The sequence below is a fragment of the Myodes glareolus genome, chromosome 14 (genome assembly GCF_982192425.1).
Source record: "Myodes glareolus chromosome 14, mMyoGla1.1, whole genome shotgun sequence".
Lineage (NCBI taxonomy): Eukaryota > Metazoa > Chordata > Mammalia > Rodentia > Cricetidae > Myodes > Myodes glareolus.
In genome coordinates, this window is record NC_142039.1 from 4,855,212 (window position 1) to 4,881,855 (window position 26,644).

General features: G+C 38.4%; 1 protein-coding gene across 25 annotated transcripts in view; it reads left to right on the forward strand.

Moving 5' to 3' along the window:
* The window catches only part of Crem (cAMP responsive element modulator), a 76,808-nt gene that overhangs the window by 34,963 nt on the left and 15,201 nt on the right, over positions 1 to 26,644 (forward strand). For 9 of the 25 annotated variants that reach the window (XM_048460744.3, XM_048460739.3, XM_048460742.3 and 6 more), the window contains 3 exons: positions 12,367 to 12,461; positions 12,605 to 12,747; positions 21,045 to 21,233. In XM_048460744.3, the coding sequence (XP_048316701.1) occupies positions 12,367 to 12,461; positions 12,605 to 12,747; positions 21,045 to 21,233 (427 nt within the window). Of the gene's footprint in view, positions 1 to 8,624; positions 8,702 to 8,835; positions 8,959 to 12,366; positions 12,462 to 12,604; positions 12,748 to 21,044; positions 21,234 to 26,644 lie in introns of those variants that run through there. The other 16 variants (XR_015005012.2, XM_048460735.3, XM_048460732.3 and 13 more) reach the window with 4 other exon arrangements.

A 26,644-nucleotide genomic window follows, 5' to 3' on the forward strand; every position in this document is an offset into this window, starting at 1 on the left:
AGAAACCCTGTCTCTAAAAACCAAAGCAAAACAAAATAAAAATAAAACAGCAGTAACAACAAAAAGTGTTGAAAGATTTTTTTTTAATCCTTTATAGAAAAGTTGGAAGAATACTGGTATTAGTTCTTTGAAGGTTTGGTAAATTCTATGTCGAATCCGTTTGACCCTAGGCTTTTCTAGTTGGGAAATAGAAAGTTTGTGTTTTTCTTGCATGTATGTATTCGATCCTCTGAAACGGGAGTTACAGGCAGTTGTGAACTGCCATTTGCGTAAGTATAGTGAATGCTGTTATCTGCTGAGCTCTCTCTTTAGCCCCCAGTTAGGGGAATTTTACGTTACTAATTCTGTCTCTAATTGTTTGCTATTGGTCTGTGTAAAATATTTATTTCATCATAGTCTAACTTTGATGGATCATTTGCATGTAGAAATCCATCCATTTCTTTTAGATTTTCCAGTTTAGTAGAGTATCAAAATTTAAAGTATGTCTGTGATTCTCTGAATTGATAGTGTCTGCTAATTTTGTTGATTCATTATTTTCTCTGTCTTTTTTGTTTGTTAATTTCACTAGAACAGTGGTTCTCAGCCTTCCTAATGCTGCAATCTTTTATACAGTTGTGGTAACCCCCAACTGTAAAATTATTTTCATTGCTACTTCATTACTGTAATTTTGTGACTGTTATGAATCATAATGTAAATATCTGTGCTTTCTGATGGCCTTAGGTAACCCTGTGAAAGGGTCCTTTGACCCCAAAAGGGTTGAGAACTGGTGCACTAGTGGTTTGTCAATCTTGCTAATTTTTTTCCTAAGAACCAGCTCTGTATTTTTCATTTCCTTAATTTCACCCTCATTTTTGTCCTCTCTTGTCCAGTTTTTGGGCATTGTTTTTTGTTTTTTTCAAGTGCATCATTAAGTAGTTAGTCCGAGATTTCTCAAATTAAATTTGTCTCAAGACTTACTTTTTCATGTGTATGAATGTTTATGTGCATTCATGTATTGTACGACACTCATGCATGATACCCATGAGGTCAGAAGAGCGCCTCTGAGCCCTATGGCTGGAGTTGCAGTCACGGTTATGCATCGTCATGTAGGTACTGGGGACTGAACTCTATAAGACCAACAAATTTTCTTATCCACAGAGCCATCTTTCTAGTCCTCTCAGTTTTTTTTATGGTAGGTACTTAGCGCAATAAACCTTCCTCTTAGGACTGTCTTCATGGTTTCCCATAGATTCTGGTATGCTAGTTTTCATTTTCAGTCAATTCTAGGAATTTTAAAGTTTCCCTGTTAGTTTTTTTCTTAACCCAGTCACCATTCAGTAGTGTGTTGTTTCGTTTCCATGAGTTTGTGTACTCTCTGTAGTTTCTCTTGTTGATAAGCAGCTTTGCTGCATTGTAGTTAGGTAGAATACGGGATATTATTTCCTTTCCTATTATAATTTTTAGGTTCCAGCACCCACATAGTGGCTCACAAATATTGGTGTCCTCTTTCTCTTGACTTCCATGAGTAATAAGCACACATGTGGTGCTTATGCGTATATTGTGAATGCTTGTTTTGTGTCCTAATATGTGATCAGTTTTTGAAAATTTCATGGACTTCTGAGAAGAATGTGTACTCTTTAGTGTTTTGGTGGTAGGTATCTGTTGGATCTATTTGACTTATGATATCATTTAACTCCAATGTTTTTCTACTTAGCTTTTGCCAGGATAAGTATTTTTTTTTCTAGACTGGGGAAATTTTATTCTCTGGTTTTGTTTTGTTTTGTTTTTGAGACTAAGCCTCACTATGTAGCACTAACTGGCCTGGAATTTATTGAGTAGACCAGAGTGACATCGAGTTCACAAACATCCACTTGCCTCAGTCTCCTGAGTGCCACTATTTAAGGTTGCATGCTACAATACCAAGTTCTTTTATGATTTTATTGAAAATATTTATTTAAAGAATCTATCTATCTATCTATCTATCTATCTATCTATCTATCTATCTATCTATCTATCTCATATACAGTGTTCCGTCTGTATGTATACCTGCTGGTCAGAAGAGGACACCACATCTCATTACAGATGGTTGTGAGCCAGTGTGTGGTTTCCTGGGAATTGAACTCAGGACCCCTGGAAGAACAACCAGTGCTCCTAACCGCTGAGCCATCTCTTCAGCCCTGAAAATATATTCTATGCCTTCAGTGTGGTCATGTCCTTTTATTCCCATAATATATAGGTTAGCTCTTTACCTGGCTTCCCACTTTCTCTTCATATTTATTTCAAAAATTGACCTTCCATTTCCTATGCATTATCCTCCAAGTCCAGACTCTGTTTTCCCATGGTCCATTCCATTGGTGAGGCTTTCCACTGAGATTTATACTTGGCTTATTGAGTTTTGCATTTCCAACATCACTTCGATTTGACTTTTCTTCAGCAATTCTGTTTCTGTTGAATTCTGTTTTCACATCTTGGATTGACTTTCTCACTTCATTCATCTCATTGTTTTTGTTCTCAGAGTATGTTCATGTCTTCTATGAGTTATTTGAACAAGATTATAATTATTCTGAAGTCTTCAAAAGTTCTTCCAGGTCACTATCATTAGATTCTATTATTATGGGATTTAGTTGTGGGGAAGTGATGTCGTTTTTGTTTTTGTTTCTATCCTGGGACTTGTGCATCTGGAGTAGTTAGTTGGTTGACCTCCTTCCTTCCTCCTTTCCTTTCTCTTTCTTTCTTTCTTTCTTTCTTTCTTTCTTTCTTTCTTTCTTTCTTTCTTTCTTCCTTCCTTCCTTCCTTCCTTCCTTCCTTCCTTCCTTCTTCCTTCTTTCTTTCTTTCTTTCTTTCTTTCTTTCTTTCTTTCTTTCTCTCTTCCTTCCTTCCTTCCTTTCTTTTTTTCCTTCCTTCCTTCCTTTCTTCCTTCCTTTCCTTCCTTCCTTCATTCCTTCCTTCGTTCCTTTCTTCCTTCCTTCTGTTGTCTTCCTCCAGTGGAGGTATTTACAATGTTCAGGAAGTACTTAGTAGTAGGTCTGAGAGGTCTACTGTCTTTTGTAGGACTGGTACAGGAAGAATCTGAGCAGCATAGGTGGGCCTAAGCAGGGGAAGCTGGGTTTCTTACATGTTACAGGAGGCTGTGCAGGCAAAATTCCTAGGAACTGTAGGTGGACCTATCGTGGAAGGCAATGGCCAGCATGTGGTTTCAGGATGGTATAGATGGGCCTAAGCCTGGGAAGTGAATGCAGGAGGACATGAGGGCCAGGAACCTGGTGCACGAGGTCATGTGAACTTTTAATGAGTAATGATGAAGTTTAAGTCCATTAACTCTCCCAATATAGTCACAGTCTTAATGCTTATCACTTACCAGCTTCCTCAGAGCCAGTGAGCATATAGAGTGGCATTTTACAGATTTAAGTGCTTTCTTCTTTAAAGGGTACATCTAAAGTCAAGGGTACATTATTTTTATTTTAGAAGTTTAGTGTTGGTCTCTTAAGCTTTTGGCTGCCCAGAGTTTGGACATAAAAGAATTATCATTGAAGAATTCACTTAACTCACCTCTAGGATTTTAGTACATCCTGTGTTGGAGGGAATTTACAAAATGTTTCTTCATTAGTTTTGCCTTGCTTTGTTTTTCTGAGACAGGATTTCACTTATGTAGACCAGACTAGCCTCAAACTAACAGAGGTGTGTCTGTCTGTCTTCTGAAGACTGGGACAAAAGGCATCCATCACTGTGTCTGGCCCAGGTATTGTTTAAAAGACATATTTTGACATTATTGATATGGATATATGTGAACCATGGTGTGTATGTGGGAGTTAGAGAAACAGCTTGTGGGGGTCAGTTCTCTTCTTCCACAATATTGTTCCAGGGTCAAACACAGGCCACGTCTTGGCAGCAAGAGGTTTTACTCTCAGACTCATCTTGGCTTGCATCAGGTATTTCTAAACCATTTCTGATAGAACTATTGTTTAATATGGAGTCCTCAGACTGATACTTGAAAGATAGAGTGACTGAAAGCATGATCTCCCTCTCTCTCTCTCTAGATACATATATACATGCACACACATACATACACACACACACACACACACATCTTTATGTCAGCTTGACACAAGCTGAAAGTATCTGAGTGGAGGGAGCCTCAATTAAGAAAATGAAGATCAGCCTGTGGAGAATTTTTTAAGTTAGTGATTGATGGGGGAAGAGCCCAGCCCATTGTGGGTGTCACTACCCCTGGTTGTCCTGGGGTATAAAAAGTAGACTGAGCAAGTCATCAGGAGTAAGCCAGTAAGCAGAATTCCTGCATGGCCTCTGCATCAGTTCCTTCTTCCAGGTTCCTGCCCTGCTTGAATTCCTGCTCTGATTCTACAACTTCCTTTAGTGGTGGATTGCTACCTGGAAGTATAAGCTGAAATGAACCCTTTCCTCAGCAGGTTGCTTTGCTCATGGTGTTTCTTCACAGCAATAGCAACCTAACTAGGATGTGTGTGTGTGTGTGTGTGTGTGTGTGTGTGTGTGTGTGTGTATAAAATATACAATATATATATTTAAGGCTTATGATCCATTCTTGCTTTAGTTCTTCAAATGATCTCATCTGTTGAAGCTGGAGTGTTTCTTCACAGGAAGTGAATACATAGATTGCAGATCCTTTATGCACAGCACAACTTTTGAGGATATTTCTAGTATTCTTGAGTTTCTCTGCTGTAGTTTTATTATCATCAAATGTCTTACTTTTTTAAATTAAAAAATAAAGCAAATCATTGAGATGCACTGGCAGGACTTGTCAGAGAACTCTAATTCTACAGAGTAAAGTTGTTCAATATGAGCAACTGTCATAGTTTTATATTTTTTCACCACCAGCTTGGCATTATGCTGTGCCTCTAGTCTCAGTTACTGAGGAGGTCAACTGGTAAGGCCCAGAGTTTGAGACCCTATCTCAGAAAAGCAAGTGTGGGCTAAGGACACCTGCACACAACAACAACATCTTATGACAGTCAGCCAAGTCTTCTCTTTGGGTTAAAGTGGTTTTGTTTTGCCTTTCTGTACAAGTTAAAAGCATGTTTTATATTTTGCTAGTCTGTGATCTACAAACCATCAGTGTCACTGGGTATGAGTCCTGGCTGTGAAGCTTTACTAGAGCTGAAATCTCAGCCTGCCTCAGCCTCTATTTGACTTAAGCAACAGCAGATTGTAACACAACATTATTATAGAATAGCTATCACAAAGTGTTCTGTGCGCTGCAGAACCTTGGGTGAGACTCTTAAGATGCTTTCATACATAATAATAAGGTGTTGTCTTTTATGTATAATAATAAAATATTATTTACTCTCTATTAGCATTTGTACTTGTGTGACAAAAACAATGGGTGGAGGATAAACTATTGGTCTTAACTTGAACCGTGTTACTGGCATCAAGACGCATGATTAGCCTTTTTTTTCTCCATTGCCACTCCTCAGAAGTGAGAGTTTCTGAATGGGCTAGTAAGAACTGCAGTACAGCATGTCCCTGAGGTCCTCTGTCATGAGGTGGGATGTGATTGGAGGAAAGGTGCTGTGCTGCACGTTAGCGTCGTCCACTGAGCCAGTGCCTTCCTAGAAGTACTTCATGGTGTTGCATAATCTTGAGTGGGTTAAAGGTCCATCCAAAGACTACATACAGATCAATGGATGTTAATGTCATCTGTTCAGAGTCGGGAACAACCACTTGTGAGTTTCAGAGTTGTGACAAAGAAGAAATTCTTTCTCACCTGTGAAAAGCTATAGTAATCCTCCTGCCCTTTAAAACCCACTGTGTGTGAGGTCCAGATTTTCTTCACATATCACCTAATGCAACACATTGCAGATTCATTGTGTAAGTATAATTAGAGTCTAGATCTGGGACTAGAGAGATGGCTCTGCCATTAAAGGCTAGGGTCACAAACGAAAAATAAAAGAGTCTAGATCTATTTGATTGAAACAAGTCATTAAAGCCAGGTGTGGTGGAGCATGCTTATAATCTCAGCACTTGGGAGGCAGAGATGGGATGGGGCATCATGAATTTGAGGCCATTCTTGAATGAATATATATAGTATATATAGTTCAAGGCTAACCTGTGCTATATATCAAGAATCTGTCTCAAAGAAACAAAAAAAAGCCCAAAGTTGATGATATGGCTCATCAGGTTAAAGTACATGTTGCTGCATGGCACCTGATGGCGTCGTTCAAATCCTAGGATCCACATGGTAGAAGGAAAGAATCTATATTATATTTATGCAAAATAATTATAATAATAAGAAAACCAAAATCAAACAACAACAAAAACCTTAATCATTAAAAAGAAGCTGTTAGTCTGCCATGGTGGTGCGTGTCTGTAATCTCAGCAGAAGCAGCTGGTCTCTGTTAGTCTGAGGCTACCTTGTTCTTTGTACTAAGTTCCAGGCCAGCCAGGAATACATTGTGAAGCTTTGTCTCAAAAACAACATCAAACCCCAACCAACTGAAAACACATATACACAAACAAAATCCTCAAAGTAAAAGTACTATCACTATTTTTAGGAAATAGTTTTGTTTTGAAAGAAATGTAACTTTTTCATAAATGATAGCATGTAGTAGATTTACTATTGCTGAGCTATTGGTTGGTAATTTTTCCCTTTTACTTTCTAGTGTGATACAAATCAGTAGATAAACCCCTCTGGAGCTGTCTTGTATGGGCTTACAAGAGCCAGATATGTACATCTTTTTTCAACTTTGTGTATATGGTTTCCAGTTGCGGCCTGAAACAAGTCATGATGCATAATACATAGTTTATACAGATATAAGCAAAAACTCTAAGTCATGATCCCCATTTCCTCGGACCTGGTTGTTAAATATTTATTAGCACTCTACTAGGTTGAAATCCAGTAGGTTTAGATAATGTAAATACTGTAGGGTTGATGAGATGGCTCAGATGCTGAAAGCCAAACTGCCAATTTAATGGCCTGAGTCCGATCCCAGGGAACTACATGGTAAAGGAGAAAACTGTCTCTGTACACTGTCCTCTCACCTTCACATGCACACTGGAATACACAAAGTGGCACACACAGTGCATGTACACATACCATGGCATGCACATATACACTCTAAATGTAATAAGATACTTAAAAACACCAAGAAACTGAAGTTGTTAGCAAGTTTTAAGTATAAAGATGTCCCAAGACACAATAGTTTGAGATTTAGCTGAAGGAGAAGGGAACCTTTGGCAGTTGACACAGAGATAAATGGCTTTTTCTAATTTACACTGTTGCCTTTTGTGCTGAGCTTTGCTGAATAAATACTTTTTCTTTTTACCTTGAGCTGTTCAACCTATGGTTCCATATAGGATGATATTGGGACAGGCAGGCTGAACCTGCCTGGTAGGTTGTCGGCATCAGTTACCTCTGTCCTCATTTGTCGCTTTGTAATCGAGACTTAGGTCAAGGCCTGATCTTTCTTCTGGACTGTGGCATTCGTGGCTGATGAGGGGAGTTAACCTTTTACCTATTTGACCTGTTGTTTCTTAGGCATCATTTTTAACAATTTTCTTTATCATCAGTCCACATAGTTCAGTGCTTGGCATATGGTTTCTCTTTTATGATTAAATTGTAACCTTTGGATTACTGGAGAACCGATTTGCTTTCTTAGAAAATGAGGATGTAAGTAAATCATAATTATTTGTTATAAATCTAGTTGTTTTTGTTTTTTGTTTTTCCAAACAACCTGGCCACAAAATCATTATCCCCCTGCTTTAGCCTCCTGAGTGCCACCATTGCCACCTTGGAAACACAGCTTAAAATAGTTTTTAAAGTAATATACACTAGTAAAGTAGCTTGGATCTCATTGGTGTTTCTTAAAAATTGAGGTCTCACATAGAGGCTTCCATGAAAAATAACACCTTGAGGTTCTTCTATTACTTAAGATACTCCCACAGTGTATTTCTTTTCAAGATCTGTGAGTGGTTTGAATAAGCCATAATGTGTAGTGAACCTAAGTAAAATGAAGAAAAGTTTCTAAAATTATTGTGGCAGGTTGATCATTAGGGGTCTTAGTAGATTTTAAGTCCAGTTCAAAGGAAGTTTGTTACTAGTGCTCAGTAGGTGGGAGACACCTGAATTAACTCTCCTCTCAGTTCAAAACCGATGGATGGCTCTTGTTCTCTCTTGATCCATGTTGGGAAGAGAGTAAGTGTTAGGAGGCTGCACCAACCCTGAGACAGGAGACGTTTCTGAAGCAGAGATGCTAAAGGCTTGAAAGGTCCTGTAATTTCTTTGCTTTCTGGTGTTCTCTCTCTCTCTCTCTCTCTCTCTCTCTCTCTCTCTCTCTCTCTCTCTCTCTCTCTGTGTGTGTGTGTGTGTGTGTATGTGTGTATTTGTGTGGCTATAGACTGTAAAAATTTCTTTTTCTTAAACTAATATTGAGACTGGATATCAGCTTGCACCTAAAATAGTGAAAAAATTACCATATACAAAACATTTCATTTATCCAAAAGTAATTCACGTCTAAATTTCCTCCAGTTTCTCTTAAAAAGTTAAAGAGCAAGAGTTTGTGTTTTGGCCTGAAGAGGGCATCCCTGCTAGTAACATGAGTTGCATCGAGGTAGTTTAACTGCTTTAGAACTTTGTGCTCGGAACATTCTTAGCTGCCAAAGCATGGGCACCAAAAGTGAGGCGCATGGGTTCTTTAGTATCTGTCACATCAGAGAATGACAGTTCCAGGACGGTGACCCCCTCCTGATGGTAAGTACCCCACGTGTTTGCCATTTCTAAGGTTCAAGAGAAGTAGGCTGGTTGTGATAGCAAGTGGTACTCTTAGAAATAAACAGAAGACATGCAAGTCCAGCTTTAACCCTCAATGATGGTCATTTTTTCAGGTTTCTGTAGCTGGAGCAGGCACGGGAAGAGGCTCCCCAGCTGTGACTCTAGTACAGTTACCTTCAGGCCAGACTGTGCAGGTCCAGGGAGTAATTCAGACACCACAAGTACAAACTGTGCAGGTTAGCTTCCTTCCTTGGCAACCTGTCTTTGACTTTCTGGAGCTTTAAAATTTCTTCTTTTATTTAATTCATTTATCATCATCTTTCTTTATTTTATTCTTTTGGAGATAAGGTCTCACTATGTAACTAAGGCTAGCTTTGAACTCTCATCCTCCTCCTCAGTCTTTCAAATCATGGGACTACAGGCAAGTGCCACCACACTGTCTCTTTGTGTAACTTTACATTCAAGACATCTTCTTGGATACTTGAAAGAATTTCTTTTTATGTGTGGTACATTGTCGCTCTTAATTTACATGATGAATAATTGCTAGTTAAGCAATTTTATCTTTTAACTTCTTGTTTCCAGACTTATATTTATTTAGCAAAGCTCTCTAGTGGTATTTCGAGGGTTCTTGGGAGACATTGTACTAAACATAGTACTATGAAAACTATAGTTCTGGCTATAGTTTGAACTCACTATGTAAGCCAGCAGACCTCCTGCCTCAGCCTCCCGAGTGCATCATTGCACTTGGCCCAGATATTTATTTTACATTTAGTGAATGCAACCCTTAGAAGTCAGGATATTACTATTTATTTATATTGGTGCTGGGACTTAAACTCCAGATCTTCATTCATGCTAAGCTCATGCTCTAGCATTATTGTACCCCAGTCTCAAAGTCGGGTCCTCATCACGTGGGCACTTTATTTCCATGTTGTGGGATTGCGATCAGATACTTGTTATACTACTTATTATTACCAGAATGATCACAGATCCTAAATTATTGAAAATAGTTTTTTCTATTAATAGATGTAAATTATTATATATGCACTTTATAGCATACTTATCTACTGAGCTGATTTCTGTTTCTTTCTTAGGTCACGTTGTTATTATTCCTTAAGTGTAGAAGTTATTTGAACCTAACTGGTGACAGTCAAGCCTCAAGTCTGTGAGGAAAAGAGACATGCATATATACTTAATCTTGCCTTTGCCTGCATGCCCAAGTGTAGTTTATCACAGAACGCTGTGAAGACCACAGTACAGTGTCACGATAAATACGCACGCTTCCTAAGCTCGCTGTCCTTTCAGAACAGCCTGTCTGTTCTTTGTTCTCAGGATGTAAAATAATTCCTATCATTGTCTTTAATTTTGTGACCTTTGATTCCAAGAATTTGTAATTTCTGATCCAAATTATAAAGTAAGAACATTTTCCCTTGTTACTCCTTACATTATGGCTTTTGTTGGAGGTACGAGTTTTACCTTATAAGCATTGCCTTATGTTCTGATACTTCATTATTGCTGTTGTTTTTAGTGAATGAAATCACTTGTCTTTGTAGAGATAAATCCTCATAGATCTTACCTTTGAATTTCTGTGTTTTAAGTGACAATCATTCTGCCGGAACTTTAAATTTCTTAATGTTTTTACTAGTGTATATTAGTTATATGAATAGTGGTTTCATTCATTATGACATTTCTTAATGTATTTTGTTCATATTCATGTCAACTTTTCTATTTCTTTCTCTTTTTTCTGTTTTTTTTTTTTTTTTGAGACAGGGTTTCTCTGTGTAGCCCTGTCTATCCTAGAATTTGGTCTGTAGACCAGGCCGGCCTCACACTCACAGATATCTACCTGCCTCTGCCTCCCGAGTGCTGAGATTGAAGGCGTGTACCACCAGTCATCTAGTCTTTTCTAAACTGGGTAAAATACTGGCCACCACTGCACACGGGGGGCGTGCGGTAGTCTAGGACAGCTGTGTGAAGTGTATTGCCTACCACCATATAGGGCAACATGTTTCCTCAATAAGTTGTGTTCTTTGTGTGTGTGTGTTTGTGTATTGTATCATGACCAGAAGTGTCTTATTTGTGGATGAATATATATATATGTGTGTGTGTGTGTGTGTGTGTGTGTGTGTGTGTGTATACACAATACACACCTGTCTATATGCATTGAAGACTATATATTCCTTCTATTAAACTCAGAAATGAATTTTTAATATATTTTTATTTGGCAAGCAATTTTTATCAATTTGCTCTGAACAACATTTTGTTTTGAAGTATATATATATATATATATATATATATATATATATATATATATATAGTGGCATGACTTGGTGGCTAGTTAAAATGTATATTACTTTATGTCATTTTTTTCATACTGGAAATACTTTAAATCTGCTAATTCTACACAAACTTGAAATTTTCAACAGAAAAATATACCAATGCTCTTCTTCCTCCTTCTTGGCACTTTTTATAGAGAAGATTTTTGAAGCTCAAACTGGCTTCAAACTCAGTGTCTCTAAGGATGACCTTGAATTTTATACATTCCCGTTTCTATCTTCAAATACTGGGTTTATGGTCATACACCACCACACCAGGTTTTATGTGGTGTTGGGGTTCAAACACATGTCTTCCTGCATAATACACTGAACCATGATCCCCCCAGATCCACACTGTTCTTAACTGAGTCACCATGTTGTAGAGCAGAAACTACATGGTCTTACTTTTGTTCTTGATACTTTTAGTTTTCCTGCACATCACATTCTCATGTAATCCTAATATGAAGTTTCATAAACTCACTCTCCTAAACCGTAGACTTAAGAGACTAAATAAATTGACAGAAGACACGTTTAAAGATTCATTATTTTAGTCTTCTCATTTTCTTTATTATATCATTGTATTGTTGCCTGGCTTAAAAATGAAATCATGCTGAAAACTCTGATGCTTTTATTTTTATCTGTCTCTCTGTCTGTATACCTATGTATCCATCTCCCACCCAGCCAATGTTTTATGTGGGTGTCTTTGGGTGCATTCCCTAATGTCTCCTTGGAGCCAGAGGACAACCAGTGGACACAGTTCTCTCTGTGGGTCTTGGGGCTGAACCAGGTTGTCAGGCTGAGAAGCAAGTGCTTTTATTCACTGAGCCCATCTTACTAGCCCTTTACATAGAAGTTTATTTTAACTTCAGGATCTTTAAACTCTAACATAATCTTTATAATATAAATCCTTCTCTTCATAAGCCCAGTTTACTGACTTGTTTAGTACATAAGTATTCATTCTTCTTTGGGCCTACCTAATCTCTGACTTTTATACTCAGCTTACACCAGTGGTAACGTGAAAACACTAAATTGGGTAGTTTTTCCACCTCTGTTATGGTCTCACTCTGTTATCTGGACTTACAAAAACAATTCAGGTTTGGAGTTTTGGGTCTGAAGTGTTTGATGTTTTCCCTTTCCTGTGAACCCTCACTTGGTATGCCAGATATTCTTTCCATTGAACTTATGTAGTATTTACAATCTGTACCATTCTTTGCTTTCCTTTTCACACAAGCACTAAACTGAATTCTACCAGTAGACTCTTAATACCATTTTTTTGAATGAGGATGAAGATCATATATTTTATGATGGGTTTCAGAAAATCTTGTATTATAGGTAGCAACAATTGCAGAGACAGATGATTCTGCAGAATCAGAAGTAATCGATTCTCATAAACGTAGAGAAATTCTTTCACGAAGACCCTCATATAGGTGAGTTAACTAACTTTCCTCCTGCAATGTTTTTACCCCAATAGGTACAATAATTATAGAGCAAAACAACTATTATTTATAGCTTTCCTGTTTCCTGTTTATTTTTATATCCTAATTGCTTATATTGTTAAATTATATTTTAGAAAAATACTGAATGAACTTTCCTCTGATGTGCCTGGTATCCCCAAGATTGAAGAAGAAAAATCAGAGGAAGAAGGAACACCACCTAACATTGCTACCATGGCAGTACCAACTAGCATATATCAGACTAGCACGGGGCAATACAGTATGTATGCTATGATTCCATAGACACAGTGCTAGCTTTAAGTCTTCCCTAGTTACAGTGAAGCAGCGTGGGCTTGGGCATCTGAATGCTTTAGTATCAGCTGTACACTGTTAACAACTGTGCCATAGAATAAAAAGTACATGTGAAAGCAGTAAGATATTTGTACTGGCAGCTGAAAAGTAAGTCTTTGTTGCTGGATATGAAAGATAAATGGTTAAAAGTTAAAGGGACGGTTTTCTATTTACGTTTTTATATTCATCTCAAGTAAAAGTTTTAAAGTTCCTGTTTTTGTTGTCTTCATGTTATAAATGTCTGTATTTCATTGTTGCTGGCTTTTGTTGCAATAGCTTATTACAATTAATCGGAAAAGGTAAATATGTTTTCTGAATTGTGTTTCAAATGTAATTTTGTTTTCATTACTCTGTTAATTTGTGCTGCAGTTTTTCTAAAAGTACAAAAATGATTTAACTTTCAAACTATAGCAGTTGGATAGATCATTTTATTTGGACTTTACTTACTGGAAGCTCTAATAAACAGATATATTGGCATTTTAATGGATTGTTACTTCTGTGCTTTTTGTTCTAACTAAAGCACTAATTATTTTCCCATTTTCCCGTGTCAAAGGACATTTGATAAACAAAAATAATGAACTGTGGGACCTAGAAAACAAAGTAAAGGAAAAGAAAGGAAGGCAGGGGAGCTGCTGCTTGATTACTTGGGGATTTGTGATGTTAAATACTGTGTCAAAATGCAAAGACTTTACATTTTCAGTTTTTCCTTTAAAAAAGTACTAATACCCCCAAAGCTTCAAGGCTTGGCTATTAAAACATGTTGTTATCTTCCTTTGTGTATGGAAAGCTCTTAGGAAGCTGTTAGGGTTTGTTGTTGTTTCTCCTGTGTTGATAGTTGTTTGCTATATTAAATTAAATCCCTTTGGTAGTTTTTGGTAGATTCCATCATGGCATCTGTCCGAGATGGGTGTAATTTATCCACACTCTGAACAGGATGTTACATGCACATGTTCAAAATGATTGTTTAGACAATTGCCATGACCTTTTGTCTCCATCTTTGTTTCTTTGGTCCACTGGGATGGTGTAGTGCGTGCTCCAGAACTGAAAACCAGTGCTTGTCAGCTTTGTGCCTCTGTAGTACAATCCCAGGTTCCAGGAGGGCAGAGCTCCCCAGCCCGGGAGGCTAGAACCTCCTGACTGAGTCCCAACCTTGTGGGACTGTTCACATTGTTTTCTGTTTGTGCCATGACAGGGAAAGGTTGGTGATCACTACTGAAAGAATGTTAAGGCTTCTTAAAGTTTTAGGGATGAGCTAAGAGGCTGTAATCTTGGCATTTCTCTAGCAAAGCCCAAAACTACATAGGACTTATCATGACAGCAGTGATCTAGCTACATGGAGTAGGGAAGTTGATGCTGTGGGTTAATTTCCTTAGATTATCACTACAAAATGTGACATAGTGAAATGAAAACTAAAAGAATGTTGAAGCTCGAGAGAATGTGCTGAAGGACGCTGGCGTCAGGATTACTTCACTCAATGATCAGGTCAAGAGGCACCTCAGATTTTAGTCTTTGAGGTGGGAATAAGTTCAATGGTCAAACCATGGGTCTTGTGTGAAGACCAAAGAAAAGAATAGGTCAAACTGGGGAGAAAAAGATGAGCAAACATTGGGATGAGACAAAGAAGTGTAGATTAGTTGAGAGAGTCTCCATGCTCATTGAAGCCTGCTTTCAAGGAGTTTCTGAGCCCTGACTCCTGTGCTCCTGGCACCAGCTTCCACACTGGGCATGTAAGCTCACTGTTTGTAAGATGCAGGGTGGGGGATGAACCAGGAGGTCCAAGTAAAACTAGACAGCCACTTGGTTTGTTCAGAGAAGTTCAGCGTTTGTTTGTCCCACAAGAATAATTTCTATTCGTCAATTAGAAAATATTTATATTTATTTTATACCTTTATATACATATAAAATCCACTGTAAAATCATATTTCTTAGTAAGTAAAATTGTGTGTGTTTTTATGTTATATATAAATATTTAAGAGTATAGATAGTTGTTAGCATTCTTTGGCTTTTGGAATAGTTTGACTATAATTTCTGAATATTTTTCTGTGCATTGTTTTGAGTCACCCTCATAATCTTAATTGTGATATGAGTACTAAAATTGAGGAAATAAAATATATTTACTTAATTTCTCTCATGTATAAATAGTTACATTAAAATTATTCTGTATATGTGTACAGATACACATATCTATGTATATGTGTGCACATATGTGTATGCAGGTACACTTGCTTACACATGCAAGTATAAAAACTAGAGGCTGACATGGGATGTCTTCTTGTACAACTTCTTCACCTTGTGTTTTGAGTCAAGGTCTCATGTGGGCTCACTATTTTGTCAAAGCTTTCTGGCCAGTGAGCCCCTGGTACTCAGTCATCTCACTAACTGTTGAGGTGACAGATGCGCAGCACTGTGCCCAGCTTTCCCACGAGTGCTGGGCACTCAGGGCTGTCTGCACAGCAGTGCCTTTCCCACTGAGCCGTCTTCCTAGCCTCAAATCGTATTTTTAATAGTTGAGAGATGTTTGTTAGAAATTGATCTGACTGTTTTAGTTTCTTTTCCTGTTTTTGTTTTTCTCGTAGTTCTAGGGATTCATCTTGGACCTTGTACATGTTAGACAAGAGCTCTATCACTGAGCTGCATTCTTAGCTTCTGTTTACTATTTATCCCCAAAATAATTATTTTCACTAGGAACAGGAAAATAGGCAGACTTTAAAAATAGAACTTAAAATTTTTAAACTTTAAACAGAGAAAGGTTTATTGTTTCAGCACCAAATAAATAGCCATACCTGCAGAGACTCTGCCAGGCATACAGATCCTTGCAGTAGGTTTATTGTCTAATGGAGGAAGCCAGGGGTATGATTCACTGGGAGAACATTTAACCTGGTGTATGTGAGGCCTGGGCTCTACTCTCCAGCACCATGGTCAATTGGGTTGGAAAAGTTGTTCTACCTCAGGGGAAAGTCCTGAGATAAGATGGCATTTGAGAAAATGTTAGCAAAAAAATGTTACTTGCTGCATAAAACATTTAAAATATACAGTGAATTCATAAAGACAAGAGTGAAAAGAAAATTAAATGTCTTAAATTTAATTGGAATTTAAAAAATATTTATTTTATATGTGTGGGTTTGCATGAATGTATGTCTGTTCACCATGTGTATTCCTGGTGCCTGAGAAGGACAGAAGAGAGCATCCGATCCTCTGGGACTGGAGTTTGAGACAGTTATGAGTTGCCATGTGGATGCTAAGAGTCAAACCTGGGTCTTCTGTAAGAGGACCCAAGTACTCTTAACCACTGAGCCATCTCTCCAGCCCCAAATGATTGAATGTTTTTTTAATGCATTTTCTTCTCTGAGGAAAAATTAAACCCATACTCTGGTACACCAACCTCTTCCTTTCCCAGTGAAAGGCTGTCACCAAGGCTTCACACTATTCTTTCTAGATGTCCCATTTTTTTCTCTTCCACTATATTTTACTAAGAACCTTACTGGAGTTAGTCTCTGTGATTCATCCTTTCTGGATATGCAAGGTAAGTGGGTCAAACCAAAATCCACCTAAAAGAAAAGTATGTATATTTTTGACCGCTTAAAGAATCCAGAATTAAAATGCTTATTAGCATATATTAATTATATTTATTAATAGGTAATTATATATAATAATGAGTTTATTATGACATTTTTATACATGTACATATATATCATAAGAATTTGGAACCTTAGGATGCTCATATGAATTAACTTTTTCTTATAAAGGCAATTGGTTTGCACATTCTAAAGAAACTCTACTTGTATATTCTTAGCTGTGACATTGCTTACATCCTCCCAAGTTATTTTCAAAATGATTTATGTAGTTAATGTCATGTAAGTATGTGTTTTTAACCTTTGTGTTGCTCTTCTCGTGGTAACTGATTTATATTTTCTTGTTACCCTGGTTTTTAAGACACACAATTTATTGTCTCTCTCTCCTTATTTCCTCTCCTTCTGCCTCCATACCCAGTTCCAGCACTGAGCATCAAACAAAGGCCTTGTGCTTCATGCATTCTTCCCTGCCACTGGCCCACTCCTGCTATCCTGTTAAATAGTACTGCCATGCCGGATGTGGTGCACGCCTTTAACCCAGCACTCGAGGCAGAAATAGGTGCATCTCTGTGAGTTCGAGGCCAGCCTGGTCTACATAGTGAGTTACAGGATCGCTAGAGCTCTATAGTGAGACCCTGTCTCAAAAAGCCATTTTTTCTTTTTTTTCTTTTTCCTTCTTTTTCTCCTTCCCTTCCCCTTCTCTTCCTCCCTCCTTCCCTTCCTCCCTCCCTCCCTCCCCCCTTCCCTCCCTTCCTCCCTCCCTTCCTTGGTAGTGGAGCCAGGCATGGCAGCACAGCATAAGCATGCCTTGAATCCCAGCACTCAAGAGGCAGAGATGTATGTGGATCTCTGAGTTTGAGGCCAGCCTGACCTCTATAGTTTCAGGACAGTCAGGGCTACACAGAAAAATCCTGTATCAAAGAAAACAAAAACAAAAACCCAAACAAAACAAAGAAAAATATTAATGTTGTGAGATTTCAGTTTTGATTCTTCCAATTGCAGTTTGAAATTAGAGTAGTTTTGAATTACATCTACTTAAACATTTACATGCTTCTGCATTTGAATTACTTCTATGCACAAGTTTAGAATGAAAATATACATGAATCAAGTGAAGAGAGCTCAGATCTTTTTTTTTTAAAGTTGAGTGAATTCTGCTGATTTGCTCAGAAACTTTTCCAATTGTTTACATTTTTTTCCTTTTGAGACAAAGTCTCACTCACTATGTAGCCCTAGTTGACTCAATATGTAAACCAGGCTGGCCTAATCAGGCAGAGAAGAAGTCTGCCTGATTCTCTGCTTCCCAAGTGCACTATCATGCTTGGCCAGGTTTCCACTCTTTAAATTCATCTTTTCTGTCTTTATCAATTATATAGAACTTAAAATTTGCTTTTTGGGCTTGGGGACACATAACTCTGTTGGTTGAGTGCTTGCCTATTGTGCATGAAGCTCTGGTTATATCTCAGCTGTACATTCCACTGATCTGAGCACTTGGGAAGTGGAGGCAGGAGGCTCAGAAATCCAGGGTCATCAGCAGCTGCATATTAAGTTCAAGGCCATGCTGAGACGTGAGATCTTCTTCATCTCATAAATAATGTTATTCTTCCTTTAATAATAATAATTACTGTCATAGAATATTAAGTTATGCTAATAAGTAATGGAAGTAACAGATTTCTGTCATAGTTTTGTGTCCCAGAAATGTTTGGGGTTTATTTCTCTGGACAAGCAGATAAGTTTTATCATCCTATCTGGTATTGCCCATGGTGTGTGATGAATTGTGGAAAACCAGACTGGGGTTAATATTTACTTAAAACTAAATCTCTGACCTCATGAGAATGCGTATTAAAGATATTTTTATAACCATCTAAAATTAACTTGTAGATACATACTTAGTAAATAAATAAGTTGTATTTCATCTGGACAAACAGGCTTCATTTTGTTCTGGTGATACAAGTCTTCAACCAAAGCTGGCCTCAAACTTTGGATTCTTCTGCCTCATCCTCCGGAGTGCTGACAGCATAGGCAGGGTAATCCAAACTGTTTTTAAATTAAGGTCATTGTGTCCAACATTCAGTCAGTAAACACTGGATGGCCTTGTGTTATGGGTTATAAAAAGTTTAGCAAAAAAATGTTTATGTTGTTAGCAATTCAAACAGTGGTAGCTTATTCTGTTCTTCCTTTACTACTGTGAACTGAGAGCATAGTATCAAGTTGAGTCAGCTAAAAATGAAAATGTATAGTTTAGATGACTATAATGACAATTTTAATTAAATTTAACGAAACTTTAAAATGTTATTTTATATAATGTTATTAAGGATATAATAAGAAAATAAGTATGGCCTAAATTTAAAAGACACTGTTTCATTTGCTTGAATCTCAGTCCACATTCATGAACCAGTATGGACTATGCTTTTTTAACAGATATGTGTATGTAAGAGAAAGAAGCCTTATGCCTTTGTTGTATGAGTTACTTCAGGAAAACATTAAAAGGCTAGATCTGTTGGAGAGATGATGCCTCTGGGAGTACTTACAGCTTGTTCAAAGAACTGGACTCAGCTTCTAGCCCCCATCTTGGTCAGCCTACACCTGCCTGTAGCTCTACCTTCAGCCTATCTGACACCCTCATCTGGCATCTGAGGGAACACACACACATACACACACACACACACACACACACACACACACACACACACACACACTGGGTTCTCAGAGTGAATTGACTGGGAGATACAAAGGTATTTCATTTCACGATTGCTAGTGACCATTCAATTGTTGTGAATACTCAGATGTGCCCAGCCCCACAGTGACTCAAAAGGTGAATAGGCAGGGGAAATGGATGATAGAAATAGTTCTTCACAGCTGAGCAAGGTAGTGTATGCCTAGAATCCCAGCACGTAGGAGACAGAGGCAAGAGGATCAAGAGTTCAAGGTCATCTTCTGGTTCTAGGACGTGTGCTGCATGAGACCCCACCTCAAAACTCAAGACAACAAATACGTTTCTTTTTACTGTTGTATTTGCTGAAAGCTTTCTGTAATAGCTTTGCTATTTCAGCTCAGGGTCTCGTTGTTGTTTAGACCAGCCTGGAGTTCATGGCAATCTTTCTGTGTCTCCCAGAAGGCTAGGATTACAGGCACATGCCAGCATGCCTAGTTGATAAGTTTTGTTTGTTTTTAAAGGCTAAAATAAAATATATTTTTAAATTTATTCAGACATATTTTTCATACTTTTTAATCTTGATTGATGTTTATTGAAAGTAAGTTATTCTATCTTTGGATATTTTAGCTCCTTAGAAGTTTCTGCTTAAATCTGTTACTACAGATGGCCCATTTCCAGGATCTCTGAAACATTAAATTTTATTCTCCAACAGTAAATTCTCTTTTGGATGGGAAGAGCCTCTATCATTTCATAATGCCAAAATCAGAAACCCTGTCAGTATAAAATATGAATGGCTAATGAGAGAGATTTATCAGTGGAAATGTTTCTGGCATGGCAGTTTGTGTGCTGTGGGTGTGGGTGTAGTGTTTTCAGTTTTATTTATAAAATTATGTATTTCAATTTTAATTATATTTTGGTTTTACCAGAAAATAAAATGACAAACAGATCCTTAATATTATAATCTGTTCATATTATGAAAACAAAAATTTATGAGAAAAATTACTTTAAAAAATACTGAAAAGGAAGAAAGTAAAAAAATATAGGAAAAAAAAACCCAAAAGTAATTTGGTACTTATTTCAGTATTCTAATAACTGCTCCAAAAACCTGATATTGTATTGTTGAAAAATTAAGAAAAGAGAAAAATTCCATTTCTGTGATTGAAGTTTGAAACCTTCATTTAACTGAAATCTTCATTAAGTGAAACTTTCACTGAGAGTTACAACCAGCCCTCCCTCCCTCTTTCTCTCCCTCTCTCCTTCCCTTCTTCCCTCCCTCCCTCCGTTTCTGTGAGTGCTTGAGATTGTATCCTGTGCCCAGTGCATGATCTGAGCACGGACTCTGCCACTGAGCTTCAGACATCTCAACTCTTAAAACTGCCTTTCTTCTAACAGTAGATCAGAAATGTAGTTAGGTGATGTAAAGTACAGACTTAGTATAATTGCAGTGCCCAATGGAGATGTTACTGACCATTTCCTAATCCTCAGAATGTTGTTTATAACTAAAATGTGAAAGAATTTTTAATACTTGGGAGCTGGATTTTGCGTTTGCATGAACTGTTCTTCTGGAGGCCCGGCATTAGATTCCCAGCACCTGCATGGCATCTCACAATTATGTAACTCCAGTCCAGGGGCTCTAATGCCCCCTTCTGGCCCTTACAGACACCAGCAGTGCATGTGGTGCAAAACATACATGTAGGCAATGCATCCACACACATTAAAAAATAATGGAGTGGAATAGATACCTAGAAGGAAACTTTGTGAACTCTAGGAATAATAAAAAGACCTAAATAGAAAATACAGTCAACAGCAAAACCAAGATAAAATGATTTGTGTTCATAATCGTTTATAAAGTTCTCCCCACGATGAAGAAACTAATATTCCTTACTAGGCCCACTTAGGAAAGTAACAGTGGAAGTAGTGGTAGTATGTAGAATATATTCTCCCAATATGGGATTCCAATAACTCAGAATTCTCTAATATTTCTTCTTTCTTTCTATTAAGTTGCTATAGCCCAAGGTGGAACAATCCAGATTTCTAACCCAGGAACTGATGGTGTTCAGGGACTCCAGGCATTAACAATGACAAATTCAGGAGCTCCTCCGCCAGGTGCTACAATTGTACAGTATGCAGCACAATCAGCCGATGGCACACAGCAGTTCTTTGTCCCAGGCAGCCAGGTTGTTGTTCAAGGTATATTTTATTAATATAATACATATCGAATACCTGTGGGTTGCTGTCTCTCGCCTTGTAGTGTCTGTGTGCAGTGTTGTGAAATAAACGGGTAGATTTTTAGGAGGGATGGGAGACACACAAGTTCAAAGAAATACTTATACTAAAGAGAAGTTAAAGTATGGTTTTCACTGACTCTGAAGAGAGCATGATAAATGAGGCGAGATGGAAACAATGCATTTTTAAACTAAGTCAATATCTTTCATGTAGTGTCACATGCTATACCTAGTGTGTTGTTATTTTTTAATTTTGCTGTGCCTCTGTGTGTGTGTGTGTGTGTGTATGTGTGCGCACGTGCACGCAGTGTTCATGCCATTGCTTGTGTGTGGAGGTCAGAGGACAGCTTTGTGGAGTCAGTTACTTCTCACAGTTTATGTGGGTTCTGGAGATGAGACTCAGAATACCAGGTTCGTGCAGAAAAATCCTTTACCGACAGAGCCATCTCCCTGCCCTCCAGTATGTTTCTATTAGTCTTTATGTGGGTATTTGTGTTTATAGCCAGTGATGTCTTAAACTTGTTCTTTTTTGCTACCTTATTTTTCCAAGATTAATTTTTATGTAACTCATTTTAAAACAAATGAAGATGTTCATATCTTTAAGACTCTTCTTAGTATTTAAGGTCCTCATTCTAGGTCTTTGAACAAAGCCTGTAGTGAAGTAAAATAGGAGGTAGCCGTAAGCTTTTAGCATTGCCTGTAAGTTGAGTTAAAACTGGGTTATACATTTTTTTTTAATTTCATTCAACTGTGCTTATAACCATAAAGCATGTATTTAATACAACTTAAAAATCATGTTTTTATTCTTGTCTTTTGGTGGGTCTGTTTGTTTAGAATTCACCACACTAACTTTAAGGAAAGTAATATCTGCTCTTTTATTTTGAGTGTCTTGGAAATACGGTCCAGCTGACCTAGAACTTGAAGATGTTCCCTTGCTTCAGCTTCCTGAGTGCTGAGGTTATAGGCATGTGGCCCTATAGCTGGTTGACAAGCTCCTTTACTCTTATGTATTTGGAGAATGGATGTGGGGTGTAATAAAAGTGTGTGGAGTCTGAAAGGCTGGAGAGATGGCTCCATGGTTAGGAGTGCTTGCTGCAGTCATGAGGACTGCAGTGTAGATCCCAGCACTCAACAAAACCAGTCAGCTGTGATGCACATGCCTGTGGCCACAGCTCCAGAGATGGAGACAGGATTTCTGTGGTGTGCTGACATCCAGCCTAGCTGAGAAAACAAGGACCCCAGGGCCTACCTCAGAGAGATCTGCAGTCAGAGGAGTTCAGCTGGCTGTCTTCTGGCCACACATACACACACACATATTCTCAACAAAGTCACAGAAACACATACAAACGAACAAACGAGCCTATCCTTAAAACAAGAAGAAAGACTGAAGCTGGGTGGGACTGTGCATGGCAATAATCCCAGTACCTGGGAGTGGGAGGCGAAGGCAAGAGGCTTACTCTGAGTTTTTTGTTTGTTTTGTTTTGTTTTTCGAGACAGGGTTTCTCTGTGTAACAGCCCTGGCTGTTCTGGAACTAGGTACTAGCTCTGTACCTTGAACTCACAGAGATCCGCCTGCCTCTGCCTCCTGGGAATAAAGGTATGCTATGCCACCCTGGCTGCCTTGAGTTTTAAGCCCACCTAGACTGCACATGAGTTCCCAATCAGCCAGAGTTTTATCGTGACATCCTGCACTCTCCCCAAACCAAACCACAAAACAAATATCATCCTCCCTAAAAGAATAAAAGTGGTATTTTATGGGTAAAACCAATATTTACATACTAATATTTTTCTTACCATTCATTAAATTTTTCCTATGCTCCTGAATCTTGTTTGTCTAAATGAATAAAGAATAGTCCTTCATTCTCATGTCACCTTTTTTACATGGAAAAATATGCAAAATTGACATTATAAAAATGTTTTTAGACTTTTTCATATTTTACATAATATACATGTTAGTTTTATGCTTTGGGGGTTAAAAAAATCATTTTCTTCCACAAGTTTCAAACCGATTTTATTTTATACCTTTTGTGTGGGGGCATACATGTATACATGTCTCTGTCTGGGTAGGTGTCTGCCTCCTGACCCCTGGGATTGCAGGAGTGGACCCAGCTTGGCTTTTTATGTGAGTGCTGGGGACCACAGCTTGTGTGGGAAGCACTTTACTGACTAAGCAGCTTTCTAGCCTCTCCTCTTGCTTCCTTGGTTTCTATTCTTTAGAGCTAGAAATCCAGGAGGTACTCTTCACTCTTCCCGCCCCTCTCTATCCAGAGCTCCTTTAGAGAGTCTTCCCAGTAGCTAAGTCGAAAGGTTTTCATTTCTTCCACCTGCTTCAGGCAGCTGTCCTTGTGGTCTGGATTACCACAACAGACAGCATTCTTGGAGCTGATAGCCTTAGGACTGCTTTTCAATATGCCTGGGGCAGAGGCTCTTTTCCTGGCTCATTATGGGGGAATACTACCTCAGAGTTCATTCAGATCCCTGTCACCACCTTCTAATGATACTGGGAGCCATTAATACTTTTTTAAATTTTTTTTTTATTTTTTTATTTTTTTTAAAAAGGGAGAGTTCTGTTTTTTTTTTTTTATGTGTTTAATATGTATACAATATTCTGTGTGTATGCCTGCAGGCCAGAAGAGGGCACCAGACCTGTGAGTCACCATGTGGTTGCTGGGAATTGAACTCAGGACCTTTGGAAGAGCAGGCAGTGCTCTTAACCGCTGAGCCATCTCTCCAGCCCCCAATACTTTTTTTTTTAAAAAGTGAGATGTCATCTCCATGTCTGCTTTTATAGCATACTCTTCTGCTTCTGCAGGTTAAAATGCTCTGCCTCCAAATTCCCCCTCAACATTTCCTTAATCTATTCCAATTGAGATAAAATACTATGAACTGGAATGCTTTCATAATTCACATTTATATTTTTATGGTTCTGGGGACTCGGAAGCCCAAGAATAAGTGTCTCTGGAGTACCTGCTTCCTGATTCACACATGGCTGTCATCTGTCTCCTTACATGGCAGAAAAGACCAGGGGGCTCTCTAGGGTTTGTGTGTTTGTTGTATAACTTTTCCTGGGAGATGTGAACAAATGCTTGAAAAGCCAATCTGGGGCAGCCATGATGGCAAAGGATGCTTCTACCCAAGTCTGATGTGGGAAATCAGTGTGCTAACTGGGGCCGCTCACACGAGGACAAATGAAAGGTTACTTCTCGGAGCGGCTGCATGACAGAAAAGCTCATCCCGGCATAGGCGATGGCCTCGTGCTCTGTACCCGTTCACAGCAGAGCTGCGGTGGAGTCTCCTCTGTCTGCAACCAGTACTACTTTTATAACCCGAGGAGGAGACTCATTTATCCTGCAGTTTCTGGAGCTTTTGGGAGACTTGTCTTTACTTGTGAGTCTTCGGGGCCTCATCTCCTAGAGGAAGGGAAAGGATGTTTGGAGAGTTCTACTCTCAAAATCTAATTACTCCCAGTACTTTTGCATTGGGGTTAGAACCTTAACATAGGAATGAGGGATTGTGCACTCTTTGCCTTATAGCATGGTGCCAGACTACACTCAGAATATCCGTGAACATTCGTTACGTGCTAGACAAAGTCAGTCTCCATTGTGTAGCCTACTACTTCCTCTTACATAGGCCTTGCTCCTTCACAGGCCTTCCCTTCATCTTCTCTGTTGACATTTCCCCTGACAGGCCTTTTTCCTCTCTACAGCCTTGGTATCTACTTGTCCTGACAGGCACCTGCCCTTAACTTCTGAATGTTACTCAGGTCTCAGTTTACATAGCACTTCCTCCAGGAAGACTTCCCTGACCTTCCTAGTCTGGCCTAGGCAACCCCACAGTTCCTATTGCACCTCTTAGGCAATGGATCACATGCACTGTCACTCTGTGTCCTGCCTCAATGGTAAGTTCTGTTTCCACTACAGCCTTTAGTATCAATTAGCAAGATCTCTGTCATGTGATAAATGTGTACATTTTCCAAATAGAAGTGGTGTGGTGGCTCATGCCTATAATCCCAGCACTTGGGATTATCTGAAGACCACAAAGGAAGGCCCTGGTCAAAAAGGAAAAAAAAGAAAGAAAAAAAAAAGAAAATAAAGGTCTCTGTCTAAAAATGTTGTTATATAGTCTGTTCAACAGTTTAGAGTAGGGGCTATATTAAAATTTTTTAATAGCAATAATCAACTTAGAAATGACCCATCTCCCCTCCTTAAAAATGACTATTTTTTGTGTGGGTGTGGGCATACCACATACATGTCAGAGGACAGCTTACAGGAATTAGTTCTCCCCTTCCACCATGCAGGTCCTGCTGATTAAACTCTGGTTGTCAGCCTTGGTAACACAAGCCTTTACCAAGTGAGTCATATCATGGGCTAGTCTCCCAATTTTTCCAATAATATTTATTGAATGTCAATGTGAAAGTTGAAGGAAATATTGAGATAAAAATAAATGTGAACTCTGAAATTGAAATAAGAATTATTAATACCATTTTAAACCCCAGAGCTTTAGGTGTACCTGGATGGGAAAGAGCCCCTGGTTAAGCCCTGTTGAGACTGGCGTTTGTGCTGATTCTCTTGGCCATCTTCTTTAATCATCAGTTAGAATTCCAATCTCATTGCAAGAGCTCTGGAAAACCATTAGAAATATGGATGATCTGAGCCCCATGTCCCCTCATGTACACCTAAACATAAAGTCCTTGACTTTGGTGCAGTGAGCTTAATTGAACGAAGTAAAAATACAGCATTTAAAAGAAATTATTGCATCAGATGTGGTGGTGCACACCTTTAATCCAGCACACAGGAGCAGAGGCAGGTGGATCTCTGAGTTCCAGGCTAGCCAGGAATACACAGTGATACCCTGTCTCAAAGAAAAGAAATTATTGACCATTTATGACATATATACACATCATTAATAGAAAGTCAGGATGAGCTTTAATCATACAGAAATGATTTACCCACAAAGGTTTATTTTACTTTACATTTTAAAAAGTTTTTAAAGATTCATTTATTTTTATTTGCATTGGTGTTTTGCCTGTGTGTATGTCTGTATGAGGGTGTCAGACCCCTGGAGCTGGAGAACAGACAATTGTGAGATGCTGTGTGGATGTTGGGAATTGATCTTGGGTTTCCTGCAAGAGCAACCAGTGCTCTTAACTGCTGAGCCATCTTCTTTAGCCCCAGGAGAATGGATTTTTATAACCCACTGGGGAACACAAAAAGGTCTTGTGAAACAACCTGTCATATTTTTATTTTGTTTGCTTGCTTTGCTTTCAGTAAAGATGAAATATATTCCAGAATGTAGGCTTGGTATACCTTAGAATATGTGCCAGCTTTGTGTCTGACTTTGGTATTGTTAAAGTTTCAATAATGGTCCAGATTTTTA